Genomic DNA, 14931 nt, shown 5'->3' on the forward strand with positions numbered 1-14931 from the left:
TCCAATTGATATATATTTATGCAGTGTTGGGGGCTGTAGGGCATGCCAGGAAGACGATATGTTATAATTTCCAATTGCGCTTTCTAGTCTGAGAGATAAACATGGCATAGAACAGGACAATCACCTGCTAGGTGTTCTGGAAATGATTCTGAGGGCAGTAGGGGTTCAGAGAGGGAAGGTTCATGCAGGATTGCATCAAGCTTCAAGGAGGTGGCACCTGGAGGGGACACCTGAAGATGGAGCAACGTTTGGGTAGGGAGCAGCATGGTAGGGCCCTGTGGATTGGGAAGAGCCATGTGTGGAGCAGAAGCATGCACAGTGGGGTGTGGGGTAGGAAGGCGCAGACAGGAACAGAGAAGGAGCAACGTGGGAATTCAGAGTTGACTGAATTGATTCCTCCTGATGGAGGGAGGGCAGGGTTAGGCCAGATTATGGAGGGCTCAGAAAGCCAAGTGTGGGTTTGCTATCAGGAATAGGGAACTAACAGCATTCCCAAAGGGACATTGTGTACGTGCCTTGGGGACGTTGAAAATACCCACCTGGAGGAGTTGGCCTGGAGGAGTGGACACCAAGAGGCTGGGCTGTGACTCAGCTTGCAGTGATGAAGTGGGTTTAGGTAAAGGTGATGAAAGGGGTTTAGGGGATAGAGTTGAGAGGGTTTAGAGGATGATGACGAGGAAGGTTTAGGGGATGGAAATGAGGGGGTTCAGGAGATGATCATGAGAAGGGTTTAGGGGATGACAATGAGGGGGTTTTATTGGAGTGGTGATGAGCGGAGTTTAGGTGGTAACAACAGAAACGGAGCAGGAGAAACTCAGGAGTCAATTCTCTGAGCACCCCACACATGACTCCCCCCTTTACACAGACGAGAAAGCAGAGGCACCGAGAGGCTAAGGGTCTTGCCTGCTGTTGCCAGTGATGACCCCCTACTACATGGCAGGTTTGAGCCGGACTGGGGTTTATCTCATTGTGTGGACAGGCAGAGAAAATCTCCATGGAATTCGATTTATAGACAATCTGGAGATAAGACTGTGGCCAGGGTGAGACCACAGCTCTGAATATATTCTAGGGTAAAAGGCGATGGTGGAAAGAATTCAACGTAAGAGTAGTGCTTGTGTTTGAGTAGTGGGACCTACAGTGACATTTGTCTCCTCTTTCTGTTTTCCAACATGTACCTAACAGACAAGTTGTACTTTCACAATAAAGGGGAAGAGAGGATTTGAGCTCTGTATCTAGAGTGAAAGAGAAACGAGTGAGAAGAAAATCAAGCAGAAGCCACTGGGTTTTGCTGCAGGGAAAGAATGTGTGTTGGGGGGTGACCTTCACGAGAGCAGTTTCCTTGGAAAATGGGGGGTCCAGAAGAGGAGGAGAGTCAGGGTTTCAGGTGTCCTGGGTTTGCAGTGACACGAAGCTGAGGATTAGGGTGGGAAGAAGTATCACGCTTAAGCCAGGCAGAACTCCCTTTTTTCTAAACACACTGAATTGCACACCCCCACTCCACAGTGCCCTTCTTTTCCTTCAGAGAAACCAGTGTCCCTGGGATCCCGGCAGGACTTCTCTGTGACTCTGCCGGCTCCTCTGGCCACTATTGACCTGAGCTGCCAGGAGCCTGAGAAGATGAAGGCTTCCATGGTTCTCTCCCTCGTTGGCTACCTGGTGGTTCCCAGTGGTGCTGCTATCTTGGGGCGCTGCAAGGTGGCTAAGAAGCTCTATGAGGGAGGCCTGGATTATTTTGAAGGCTACAGCCTAGAAAACTGTGAGTAGGCCCTTCTTAGCCCCCTCTCCCCTCACCTCCTTTTCCTCTGGCCCCTGCCCGGGCATCCCCAACTCCACCCTCCTCCGAGCCACTCTGCTCATCACCACTCCAATAAGACCCCTGTTCCGTCTTAGGGGTGTGCCTGGCTTATTTTGAGAGCAAGTTCAACCCCATGGCCATCTACGAGAACTTGCCCGGTGGCTACACTGGCTACGGCCTCTTTCAGATCCGCAGCCATGAGTGGTGTGACAAGGGCAAGAACCGCTGCCACATGTCCTGCTCTGGTAGGTCCCACCCCCATCTATCCCACACTAGGGCACTGGGGGCTGCAGCACAGAGCACAGAGGCCAGCCTTCCGGGTGGCCAGCGTTTCCAGGGTTGGAGCAGGGTTGGAGGCCGAGGGCCTGGCAGGTGCGGGGCCAGGGAGGCTGAGTGCAATGCACCAGAGCATGCAGGGAGAACGGGCTGTGGGTGATGGCCAGGCACAGAGTCATGGACACCCCCGTCCAGATGGGCAGGATGAGAGGACGCGGGGAGGAGGCTGTCAGCATCAGAGCCACCCGAGCCTAAAGGGCTAGAGCATAGGGCTCTGCATGGGCCTCATTTCACCCACACTCCGCCACACACTCTTCTTCAAGGGGAACAGATGCTGCCACTTAGACAGGCTCAAGGGGCACTGGGAAGAGACAGGAGCAGGGGAGGTTTCCCTGCTGCTCTCAGGGGTCCCAAGTACCTGTGGCCAAGAGGATGCACTGGCCCAGGTTCCCTCATCCTAGCACTCACTGAGCACCCACAACGAGCCGGCCTCCTGGAGTGGACATTCCAGTGCTTGCTAACCTCAGGGTACTCCTTTAAGCTCTTCATAGGTCTGAATTCAGCTAATCTTCACAAAGACACCCATGACATGGGCACTGTTATTATCCCGTTCTATGAAGGGGGAAACTGAGGCCCAGAGAGGGTAAGTACATGCCCAAAGCCACACAGCTGTAGGTGGTGTTGTTGAGAGGCAAGCCCACACAGGGAGCCAATAAGCTGCACAACCACACCAGAGCTCTCCCTGACTATTGCAGGAGGGTCTGAGGGTCTGGCGCTCTCAGGGTCTCCCTGATGGGCGAAGCTTCCTCCCCCATGGTGAGTGAGAAACGTTCCAGAACCTGTGGCTTCTGAGCTGGGTCTTTAGGAGACAGAGTGGAGAGGTCATGGTAAAGCTTGTAACCTTCTTACATGGTCCAGGAGAAAGCTGCTTGCTCTTGGGCCCCATGCTTGGCCTGGGGACTCCAGAGAGGAGTAAGATGTTTTCCAGATTCAAGGAGAAGCAGAATTGCAAAGTAGGAGGGAAGGGTGCAGAAAACACACAGGAACCCAGTGGGAATCCCAGCCGTTCCCATTACAAGTGAGCTCCATGAGCTTGTGTAGGTCTCTTCTCAGAGCTTCCTCATCTGTGAAGTGGGGATGACATTAGCCACCTCTTAAGGTTGCTGTGAGCATTCGGGGGCGCCTGGGTGGCACAGCGGTTAAGCGTCTGCCTTCGGCTCAGGGCGTGATCCCGGCGTTGTGGGATCCGAGCCCCACATCAGGCTCCTCTGCTATGAGTGCTTCTTCCTCTCCCACTCCCCCTGCTTGTGTTCCCTCTCTCACTGGCTGTCTCTATCTCTGTAAAATAAATAAATAAAATCTAAAAAAAAAAAAAAAAAGGTTGCTGTGAGCATTAAATGAGATAATGTATGTAAAACACTGTGCAGGGCCCATAGGAATCATGTGATCAAAGTCTAGCTGAGACCTACACATTAAGAATATAATTTAATTACTGTGATAGAATATTCAATGTCACCCTGAGCTTCCTGGCAGCCAAGGCAAAAAGAGAAACCCAGTAGGCCCATAATTTATATCTCATAAGAAGATAGATTGATTGATTGCCAGAATCTGACAGAAGAAACAAATAATTATCTGTAATGGAGGTGGTACCGAGTGCTGTGATGAAAATAGGGTGGATTAGATATCCTAAAAAATCCTCCCACTAGATAAAATTAAAAAAAAAATCTGGAGCACCTGGCTAGCTTGGCTAGCAGAGCGTGTGACTCTTGATCTCGGGTTGTGAGTTGAAGGCCCATGTTGGGCACAGAGCCTACTTAAAAAAAGAAAAATAAATAAATCTTCCATAGTACCTGGGTGAGATGGCAAGAAAGTAAAATCCTAAAGGCTAAAATGAGAAGCGAGAATCCAGACTGCTAAGTGAAGATTGAAGATTGAAGTTGGGGATGACCAGGTGACATCCGCTGTTTCCCTGTGGCCTAAGGCACAGGTTTGAGGTTGTTGTGTAGACAGGGCCTGAGCAAGATAGGGCGGTGCACTGGAGACTCCACTGAAACCCAAGACCCCGGGGAACTGCACTGTCAGCTGAAGGATGAGCTAGAAAGCCCTGAAAGCAAAGACATTCTAAATAGAGAGGAAAACAGTCTCCTTGGGAATGTGTCACCACAAGCCAGTAGGACTCACAAGGAAGCAAGGCGCCATTGAGAGGTACTAAGCAGGCCCTGGGCCAAGTCCTGAGGACTGTTCAGAGGAATTGTATACTGTCCTTGTCCAGCAGGGTGAGGGACAGAGAGAGCACAGGCTTTGAGGCCAGACAGAATCTTGGCTTGACCTCCTACTAGTTATGTGATCTGAGCCTTAGTTTTCTTATCTGTAAAGTGGAGGTAATAATAGCACTTATGTCACAAGGCTTTTGTGAGTTTTTAATATTCTACAGTGTATATAAAGTCCTGAGCCTGGTGTTGGGTATATTGCTTGGTGTGTGATGGAGACAACTTCAAAGAATTTACAAAGTAGCTGGGGATTAGGATGTGGGTGTGTGCATGTGAACATGGATGCGCGTGTGTATCTGTGTACGTACATATGTATGCTTGTATATATGTATTTAACAGATTAGAGCTGAATTGAAGTGACATTTTGTTCAGAAGAGGGGAGAGGGTGCAGTGAGCTAGATGGTCAATGACAGCGTTTTAAGGACTGTCCTGTTTAGATGAGCAGATCCAGGTTGGGCAATGAGTGTGAACAAAGTCCAGGAAGAAGAGCTGCATGTGATTCCCAAGCTGTGGGTATCAGGAGTGGAGCACCCACCTTCAGGGCGGGTGCAAGCTTTGTCTCCTGCCCCTTGGGAGGTCTCTAATGGGGGGGGGCGGTCATGGAGGAAGGCAATGGAAGGTAAGGTGGGAGAAATGAAAAGGCATGTTGGGGAAAAGGTGGACTAAGCCAAGGATTTGGGGTTCTGTTTTACAGGGGGCACTGAAGTCATGTTTTAAGGAAAAGCAATCAGACTGGATTAGGGAAAGGGAGAGACTAAAGTGTAGTCAAGAAGGAAAGTATTGCAGTAACCCAGGTGGGAGGCGTCCGCTTCCACATTCAAAGGAGAGAATGGAATGTTGGTCCCTCAGAGACACTTCTAGGCCATCTCCAATGCTGTTTCTTCTGCCTGGAAGAAGGCAGTGATCCCTCTGTGAGCCCTCCACCCCTTTTCCTTACCTAATCTTCTAGATGTCATGTGGCCCAATAACCCTTCCCTGACCCTTCGAGTCTGAATTGAGTGCCCCCACCCACCGCTCCCACATCAAGCTGCATTCCCCCGTCATTCCAGTATTCTTTGTATTATAATTGTCTAGGATCTTTCTCTCCCCCTTTCAGACTGCGGGCTCTAGGAGGACAGGGACAGATTTACTGGGTTCACCGTTCTACCTCCACTGCTTCTTATATTGCTTGCACAGAATATTTGCTATACATATTTTAATGAAAATATTATTATAAGAATTGAAAGATGAAAATCGATAGATTTAGTAAAAGATGACCACAAGCGACTATCTCCCAGTGCTGTCTGAAAAAAAATCTAAGGATAGATTTATCTTTGGAATCACACGGAAACCTCTCTAATGTGGGCACCCTGTATCTTCCCTGACGTCACTCTGACTTAGCTGCCAAGTTGTGGAGTTGTATTGTTCCACTTTATTTTCTCCACAGCTTTACTGAATCCAAATTTGAAGAAGACAATTGAATGTGCCAAGAGAATTGTACAAGGAAAAGATGGTATGGGAGAATGGTAAGTGGTACATTTTTGAATAGTCTTGTTAATGACCTTCACCCATTATCTTTAATCCTAATCTTGGCCTAATCTTGGTCTCTGTGCATCTATAGTCTCAAACCAGCAGGATCTTACTCACCAAGCTAACCAGTAGAACACCACTGAGTTATGCAACCCCAAGGTCTCAGAAGGAAGGACATAATTATCAGACAAATTGCCTTAAATTGAATATATTTTTCCTTCTCAAATATTGCTTAGGGTTATTCAGGAAGCTAGGATGAACATCCTTGCAATAAATCTCTGTATATATTTCTGATTATTACATTCATCTAAATACTTAAGTTCTTAATGCATGTTGTGAAATGACTCTCCAGCAAGTTTGTACCAATTTACAGTAATAGTAAGAGTGTAGTGAAATGCCTATTTATTGCACTCTCATCGATTATAAGTCTTTGCCATTTGAAAGGTAGATAACAGTTTTATCTTCTTTTGCATTTTGTGATATTCCATTAGGGTGTTTCCCCACTAAGTTTGTTATATACTTGTATTATTTTGTGATTTTTCCCCCCTGCTCTTGTCCTTTGCTTATTTTTAAAATTCAGATCATCATATTCATTTGAAAGAACACTTTTTTAAATTAGGTGCTAGATGTATTAACAGATAGTTATATATTTGTATTTTTTTATTTCATTGAAGTTCATGTAAGTTGAAATAACAAACACACAACTAGATTATCCATCTTATTTACATATTCTTGGTTACTTATTTGGCACTATATTGAGACATCTTCTTGGTTCTTTTTTTTTTTTTAAGATTTTATTTATCTGACAGAGAGAGAGCAAGAGAGCACAAGTAGGGGGAGCAGCAGAGGTCTGAACCGAAGGCAGACACAACTAACTGAGCCACCCAGTTGCCCTGATAGTTATGTACTTGTTATCAAAAATAACTGCAACTCTGATTTCTTCTTTATGCAGATATTTGCTTCGGAAAGCCATCTAAAATTTACAAATGTTTGGGCCTGTGTTTGACCTCTTTCACTCAATATTTGTTCATATTGTTGTGTATAGTTCTAATTTGTTTGTTCTCATTGCTGTATAGTATTCCATTATATGGATATATCAGTTTATATATCCGTTATTCTGTTGGTGGGCATTTGGATAGTTTTCACTATTTTAGTGTTGCCATGAACATTCTATAGTTTTCTTTTAGTGAATATATAAATGGATTCACATTGATTATACCAAGGAATAAAATCACTGGTCATAGGATATGCATATTTTCAGATTTGGTGTATTCTACCAAACCTTTTTTTCAAGAGATTCAATTTATACTTCCTTTTTAAAATAATTTAATTTTAACAATTTAATTTAATTTTTTAATTTTTATTTATTTATTTTTTATTATGTTATGTTAGTAACCATACAATAAATCATTAGTTTTTGATGTAGTGTTTCATGATTCATTGTTTGCGTATAACACCCAGTGCTGCATACAATACATACCCTTCTTAATACCCAACATTGGGCTAACCCATCCCCCCAGCTCCCTCCCCTCTGAAACCCTCAGTTTGTTTCCCAGACTCCATAGTCTTTCATGGTTTGTCTCCCCTTCTGATCCCCCCCCCACTTCATTTTTCCCTTCCTTCTCTTAATGTCCTCCATGCTATTCCTTAAGTTCCACATATGAGTGAAACCATATGATAATTGCCTTTCTCTGCTTGACTTATTTCACTTAGCATAATCCCCTCCCATTCCATCCATGTCCATGCAAATGGTGGGTATTCATCCTTTCTGATGGCTGAGTAAGATTCCATTGTATATATGGACCACATCTTCTTTGTCCATTGCTTTACTGAAGGACATCTCAGCTCCTTCCACAGTTTGGCTATTGTGGACATTGCTTCTATGAACATTGGGGTGCATGTACCCCTTCTTTTCACTATATCTGTATCTTTGTGGTAAATACCCATTAGTGCAATTGCTGGGTCATAGGGCAGCTCTATTTTTAACTTTTTGAGGAAAAACTTTTCCAAAGTGGCTATACCAACTTGCATTCCCACCAACAATGTAAGAGGGTTCCCCTGTCTCCACATCCTTGCCAGCATTTGTTGTTTACTGCCTTGTTAATTTTTGCCATTCTAACTGGTGTGAGGTGATATCTCAATGTGGTTTTGATTTGAATTTCCCTGATGGCTAATGATGTTGAACATTTTTTCATGTGTCTGTTAGCCATTTGTGTGTCTTCTTTGAAGAAGTGTCTGTTCATGTCTTCTGTCCATTTTTTGACTTGATTTTTTGTTTTTTGGGTGTTAAGTTTGAGAAGTTTTTTGTATATCTTGGATACCAGCCCTTTATCTGTAATGTCATTTGTAAAAATCTTTTCCCATTCTGTGGGTTGCCTCTAAGACAGTCTCTTCAATAAATGGTGCTGGGAAAATTGGACAGCTATATACAGAGGAATGAAACTGGAGCATTCTTGTACACCATACACAAAGATAAACTCAAAATGGATGAAAGACCTCAATGTGAGACAGTAATCCATCAAAATCCTAGATGAGAACATAGGCAGTAACCTCTTCGACATCAGCCACAGCAACTTCTTTCAAGACATGTCCCCAAAGGCAAGGGAAACAAAAGCAAAAATGAACTTTTGGGACTTCAAGGTACAAAGCTTCTGCACAAGAAAGGAAACAGTCGTGAATTTACACTTCCATCAGCAGTTGTAGTTTTCAGCGTCTCCAAACTATTGTCAGTGCTTGGTATTTTCTAGTTTATTTTTGTGACTGTGGAGTGGTATTGAATTGGGTTTTATTTTGTATTTCCTTGGCAATTAATGAGATTGAGCACTTATTCAAATGTTTATTGGCCATTAGATATCCTTCTATGTGAAGCGCCTGTTCAAATCTTTTGTCAGTTTTTCTATTGTGTTTGTCTTTGTCTTATTAATTCATCAGAAATTATTTATATATTCTGGGTAAAAGTTTTTTGTTGGATAAAAGTATTATAAACATCTTCTTTCATTCCGTGGGTTACCATTTCACCTTCTTAATGGAGTCTTGATAAAATGAAATTCTTAGTCCTAGTACAGTCTAATTTATTATTACTTTCCCTTTATGGTTATTTTTGGTAATTTTAGAGAAATATTTGCCTATTCCTAGGTCATGAGAAATTCTTCTTAACTTTTTTTCTAAAAGCTTTATTTAATCTTTCACATTTGGCTCTACGATACCTTTTTCTTTCTTTTTCTTGGTTTATTGCATTGGCTAGGATCGCCAGTAAATGTTGACTAGAAGTCATCCTTGTCTCATTCCCAATCTCACAGGTAAGAAGTTCAATATTTCATCATCAAGTGTTATATTTTCCTTAAACTTTCTGAGATACTCTTAATCAGGTTGAGTGTTCTTTTCCGTTTCTAGTTTGTTAAAGGTTTTTAAATCATGAATGGGTATTGAATTTTGGTTACTACATATTTAATATCTTTGCAATTCTGTGTTAGCCTATCCATCTTTTTTTTTTAATTCAAGTTGTTGCCTTTTTCATCTCTCTTCTCTTCCATGGCTTTCTCCAGAGGTTATGCCAGTTACATCTTATTGATGATGTCAGTTTTATAAAATTTGCTTCTGGATTCTGTAGTATGTTACTCTCCTAGGAATGTTCTTCTGAATTTAATGATGACACCCCTTTTCTTCTACTAATATTTTCCCATAAGTACCATGTTAGTTACCCATATTTAGTATTTGCCAAATAGGTTATGTGACTTTTTCTTGTTTCAGCTCACACTTTGGTAATGGTCAGACTCCCTTCACAAATGTTCTTCTGGGCATAGATTGCTGTGCAAGTCTCCTGACCCAATTTCCACTTTGGAGATTTTCCTGACATGTGTGTCTAGTTCTCTCGCATAGGCTGAGCCAGTGGAGTACATGAAAACCCTTCATTCCCAGCATGAACTTCTACCACCTCCACTGATACCATTTATCATGGGCCTCCACTATCCAGTAGACACTGTCTCACCACCAATTTCCCCCTTCTTTTGCCTTTTCCACCCTCTCCCTGTCCCACATTTCATAATTGACTGCTTGGTTATTGCAGGATATTGTAGTTACCAGTTAGATCTAGAAACAATGTCATATTTCCTCAGTTTCAGGTTGTATATCTTAATATTTTTGGTATTAGGGTTTATCCTATAATCGATGTGTCCTCCAGCAAAAGTTGTTAATAAATCATTAACATATTTTATAATAGAAGGTATCTTACAATAGAGGAAATTCTTTAATCATAGCTGTAATTTCTTTACTTCTTTGGTATGTAGGCTTTGTATGTTTACATAAACATCATTATTTAACCCTAAAAAATCCTTATGCCATGAGTATCCTGCTTCCCCATAAAATGAGGAAGCAGAGGCACAGAGAGGCACAACAAGTTACCCACGGCCACAGTGTTGGAATTAATCCTAGATCTGTGCCATTCTAGGCCTCAGCTTTCACAACTCTCCTCGAAGAGATGAAGATGGTGGGCCTGGGAGATCTGTGCTCTGGTCATGTGGAAGGCAGACAAAGCACTCTGTGCAGTTCTTCTGTGGGGGCAGATGCAGGGTTTCCAAACAGAATCAATGAGTGCAGGAGGGGCAGACCCGCAGGTAGATTCATTCTGCCAGTGGAAGTCTTGAGTGGTGTTTCTTACAGTTACCCTCAGGGCCTGTAGGCAGTGGAGATCTTGTTCAGAATCTGGCAACAGGAAGTGTGTCAGTCTCAGAGATCAGCTTTTCATTGTTGCTTTTTTGTCTTTTCTGTGCCTTTTGTTGCTAAGTTCAGTCAGAGATTTTTGTCTGTTTTTCTTTCCTCTTTATCTCCAGCATCTTGCTCTGTGCCTGGCATATAATAGATACTCCCTAAATGTTTGTTGCAAGATTAAGGCTGCATTTGGGCTGTTACCTAGAAGCCATTAAAATTTTTTAAAATTTATTATTTCTTATTTCTCAAAATAAAAATAATACATACATGTTTAAAAATGAAAATCAAAAAATAAACTTCTTGCTTTTGTCAGCAGCCTCTTGAAAGTCATCACTATTAATGTGTCTTGTAAATCAGAGAAAAATATGTGTATTGAGAATGAGAAAAATATTTTAAAATACATGTGAGGGGTGCCTGGTTGGCGCAATTGGTTAAGTGTCTTGGGGTCAGGTCATAGTCTCGAGGTCCTGGGATCAAGCGCCAAGTCAGGCTCTCTGCTCAGCGGGGAGTCTGCTTGTCCCTCTCCCTCTGCCCTACCCCTGCTTGTGCGTTCTCTCTCTTTCTCTCAAATAAATAAAGAAAATCTTTAAAATAAAATAAAATGAAATAAAAACACATGAAATCCCAACATACACACGACCTGCACCTAAATTTTTTTTCACTTATTAATAGAGCTTGCAAATCTTGGCATTTCCTACCTAGAGGTCTCTGCCCTCAGGCTGCTGCAGGTAATTACCTGCCAGTCCCCTATTGATGAACATTTAGATTGTTTCCATTTTCTGGGCCTCTTGGGTGCATTTAAATGTTGGTAGAGAGATTGCTAAACTGGCATTCAGAGAGTGGGCACCTCCAGATACATTGCATGACGGGGCCTGGGTTCTAGGTTGTTCATCTAGAACAATAAAATCTGTGTAGTTTTTGGAAATTGAGACTTATAAAATGATGGCATTCTATTTTGCTTTGCTTTTTTTTTTTTAGATTTCATTTATTTGCTTGAGAGAGAGAGCGAGAGCGCATGATTGGGGGTAGGGAGAGGCAGAGGGAGAGAGAGAGGTAGACTCCCCACTGAGCATAGAGCCTGACATAGGGCTTGATCCCAGGACCCCGGGATCATGACCTGAGCCAAAGACAGACGCTTCACTGACTGAGCCATCCAGGTGCCCCTCCTTTGCATTTTTAAACTACAAAGAAGTTGAACATCTTTTCATGTGTTTGTTGGCCATTTTTCTCTGAACTGAGATGATAATGTTTTCTTTTGTTTTTATTGATTTTATATGTGTCCTTTATAAATTAGGGTTATTAGACCTTTTTCCGTGATATCTATTTAAACTACTTTTTTTCAAGTTTGCTATTTGTATTTTGACTTTGTAGTATTTTCATCACGTAAGAGTCTTATATTTTCACAGAATCAGATCCCTCAATATTTTGTTTTGTGGCTCCTGAATTTATACGAAACTATACTCTAAGTTTGTAAAGAAATGAAGCCATGTTTTCTTCCATATTAGAATGGCGTCTAGCACAAAATACGCCTTATATTAAGTTTTTGTTAATAAATTGGAAAATAGAATTTTCATGGTTTTATGTTTTTATCTTTAAATTGTTGGCCTTCTTGGAGTTTATTTTGGTATAGAAAGTGAGGTAGGGATCCAGCTTTATATTTTTCAAATGGTTAATCAGGGTTCTCATACTGCTTATTCATTAATCCATTTTCCTCACTAATTTAGGAGATTGCATTTTAAAGTGGGAGTCCCCTTACTAATGTGTCTTCCCAGTGTTTAAAATATCTTTCATATAGTCTCTACTCTCCAAGTAACTGAAGCAAGGCTGGGTCTCTAGGGTGAGCACTAATGAGCTAAAATCATCTTTATTGTACGGCTCTAAGTAGAGATATGCTGGGCCAGGCTGATTAAAGCCTTCTCACTTGCTCAGGACTCCCAGCAAAGTGAGCTCTTATTAAACTAATAAGCACCCACGTCTTTTCAAAGCTCGGATCAAGCAGCCCTGCAGAGTTGAGGCAAACAGGAAGGGAGAAGACCAAAGGCCTGCATGCCCACAGGATTCCCTTCTGCAGTGCCTGCCCCGGGCTGTGGGAGAGCCCTGCAATTTCTGGAAATAAATATGTGTGTGTTTTCTCTGCTGCTTTATAGCTGTGAGGGGCCAGGGGGTCACAGCCCCTTCTTTCACTGTGGGACCCCTTACCCTGGAAGACTCATGGAAGCCTGTCTGGCTGAGGGATGGCCTATCTAAACAGGATTTCTAATGGCCTGCAGCTGAGCTGGTGAACCCCACAGCCTCTAGGTTGGGAGAGGAAGACCTGTGGTCTGGGTGCTGGCATGGGGGCTGGGAATAGAAGGATCACTCTTAGGAGAACAAAGAGAAAAGTTTTGAGAAACCCAATCTAGCTGGCCTAGGCAGGGTTGAGGAGCTAAGGGTGAAGCACGTGCATGGGAAGGTGAAAGAGGCCCTGGTTCAAAGTCAAGGATTCCCATTTATGATCAACAGTCTGCCTAGGATTCACCATCTGAGTGTGGGCAAGTCATGGAACTTCTCTGATGCTTACTTCAGAGAAGCTAAGAGTACTTCTCTTGCCAGGCTGGGGGATAGCTCCCAGTTCACGGTGTGGGATTTGTAGAAAGAAGTGGGGGGTGGTGGAAGCATGAGGATCTAAGGGGCACCAGCTTTCATGCTAGGATGTGTTGGAGTCAGAAAGAGGGTCATACTCAAGATGCAGAAAAGCCTTCAGAAACATACCTGCAGCAGTTGGGGTGGTGAGTTCAAATGCTTCAAGGCCTGGGGTGTAGATGGGCCGGGGCGGCTGGGGTGAGGGGGAGGTTGTGGAACCCTGCAGATCCTGAGCTCAGACACCGGGGAGCCCCCTCTTGTTCACTGTCCCTGCTTTCCTCGCTACAGGCCCTCCTGGTCCCTGAACTGCCGGTTCGCGGACAATCTGGCGCGGTGGTTGGATGGTTGCAGGCTCTAGCTGCAGCGGCGGCCCTCACTACACTCTCCAGTGGGCACCTTCCAAATGAAGATGCTTTCCTGTTTGCTGCCTTCACTCAACCCTGTTGATTATCTCACCGCTGGACAGCTCCAGATGGAAAGGGACAAAAATTTGCTTCATCTGGGGATGCGGAATGCAGAATAAACCAGCTTCTTACGCAACCTGGACCCAGGGTCTCCACTTGTCTTATTATACTGTGATCGTTACTAGCATAACCATGGAGGATCTGAAGGAAGGAAATTATCTGGAAAACAAGATGTGTCCATGATTGTCAATATTAAGTAGGGAAGAGAAGAAAAGATACAGTGGAAGAAAAGAGGGGTCAAAGGCAAGCAGGACCACCAGTCCCAGGCTGTGCCCGATGGGACACACAGGTGGAAGTAACACTATAAAATCCTCCTTCTATGGAGAGAATCCAGTGACGGTTGCTCTTTTTTTTTTTTAAATAAAAAGTTAAGTTTAAAAAAAATTACCAATAGCACATACTTGCATTAGAGAAACAAAAATACAGAAATGTTAAAAAAAAAAAAAAAGTCCTCCCATGATCTTAGCTCCCAAAGGCAATTGCTGTCATGCTTTGGTTACATTCCCTTCGGGTTTTTCTTCCTGTAGAGGGGTTTTTCTTTTTCCTTTTTAAAAGATTTATTATTTATCTGAGAGCAAAAGAGCGCACATGCGCGCACAAGCAGGGGGAGCGGCAGGCAGAGGGAGAGGGAGAAACAGACCCCTGCTGAGCAGGGAGCCAGACTCGGGACTTGATCCCAGGACCCTGAGATCATGACCTGAGCCAAAGGCAGACGCTCAACTGACTGAGCCACCCAGACACCCCTCTTCTTAATCAACAATGCTCTGATACTGTTATAGGTAGAGTTTGGTACCTTGTGTTTTAGAAAGAAAAAAGCATGGTAATAAATCCTTCCCATCCGTGGATTGTGATTTTTAAAGAGAAAGGGGTTTATTTCTGAAGCTTAGAGGCTTACAGAATCCTTGCATGGGATGGAGCAGCAGAGGCCGGGCTGGGCTTCCAGAGCACCCCTGCCCGAGCCATGGGAGCAGAAGCAGAAGCAGAGGTAGCTTCTCGTCGGAAACCAGGTCACCTGCATAGACCCTAACGTGGAGAGCACTGTCCCTAACCTTTCAGCCTTGCATAGGAGGGAAAGAACTGGAGTGGCATCGAGAGAGGCTGTCGGCAGCACGGGCTTCACCATGGGTGTCAGAGTTTCTGCAAAATGAAATCTTAGTCCTGGCTAATATTCCACTTATGAATGCACCATATTTGATTTAACTTCCCCCCTACTATGAGATTTTTAGATATTGCCATTTTTAAACCATGACAAAGAATGCTATAGTGCCGGCTCGTGGCTGCCCCTCTT

General features: G+C 43.6%; 1 protein-coding gene across 1 annotated transcript; it reads left to right on the top strand.

Annotated features, from left to right (window-relative positions):
- The first annotated feature begins 1535 nt into the window (after positions 1-1535).
- Positions 1536-13710, top strand: LYZL4 (lysozyme like 4). Its single transcript, XM_002930654.3, has 4 exons — positions 1536-1756; positions 1891-2040; positions 5768-5846; positions 13468-13710. The coding sequence occupies exons 1-4, from the start codon at positions 1618-1620 to the stop codon at positions 13535-13537; spliced, it is 438 nt and encodes a 145-aa protein (XP_002930700.1). The 5' UTR covers positions 1536-1617; the 3' UTR covers positions 13538-13710.
- The last annotated feature ends 1221 nt before the right edge of the window (positions 13711-14931 follow it).

This window comes from Ailuropoda melanoleuca, chromosome 6 (assembly GCF_002007445.2).
Source record: "Ailuropoda melanoleuca isolate Jingjing chromosome 6, ASM200744v2, whole genome shotgun sequence".
Lineage (NCBI taxonomy): Eukaryota > Metazoa > Chordata > Mammalia > Carnivora > Ursidae > Ailuropoda > Ailuropoda melanoleuca.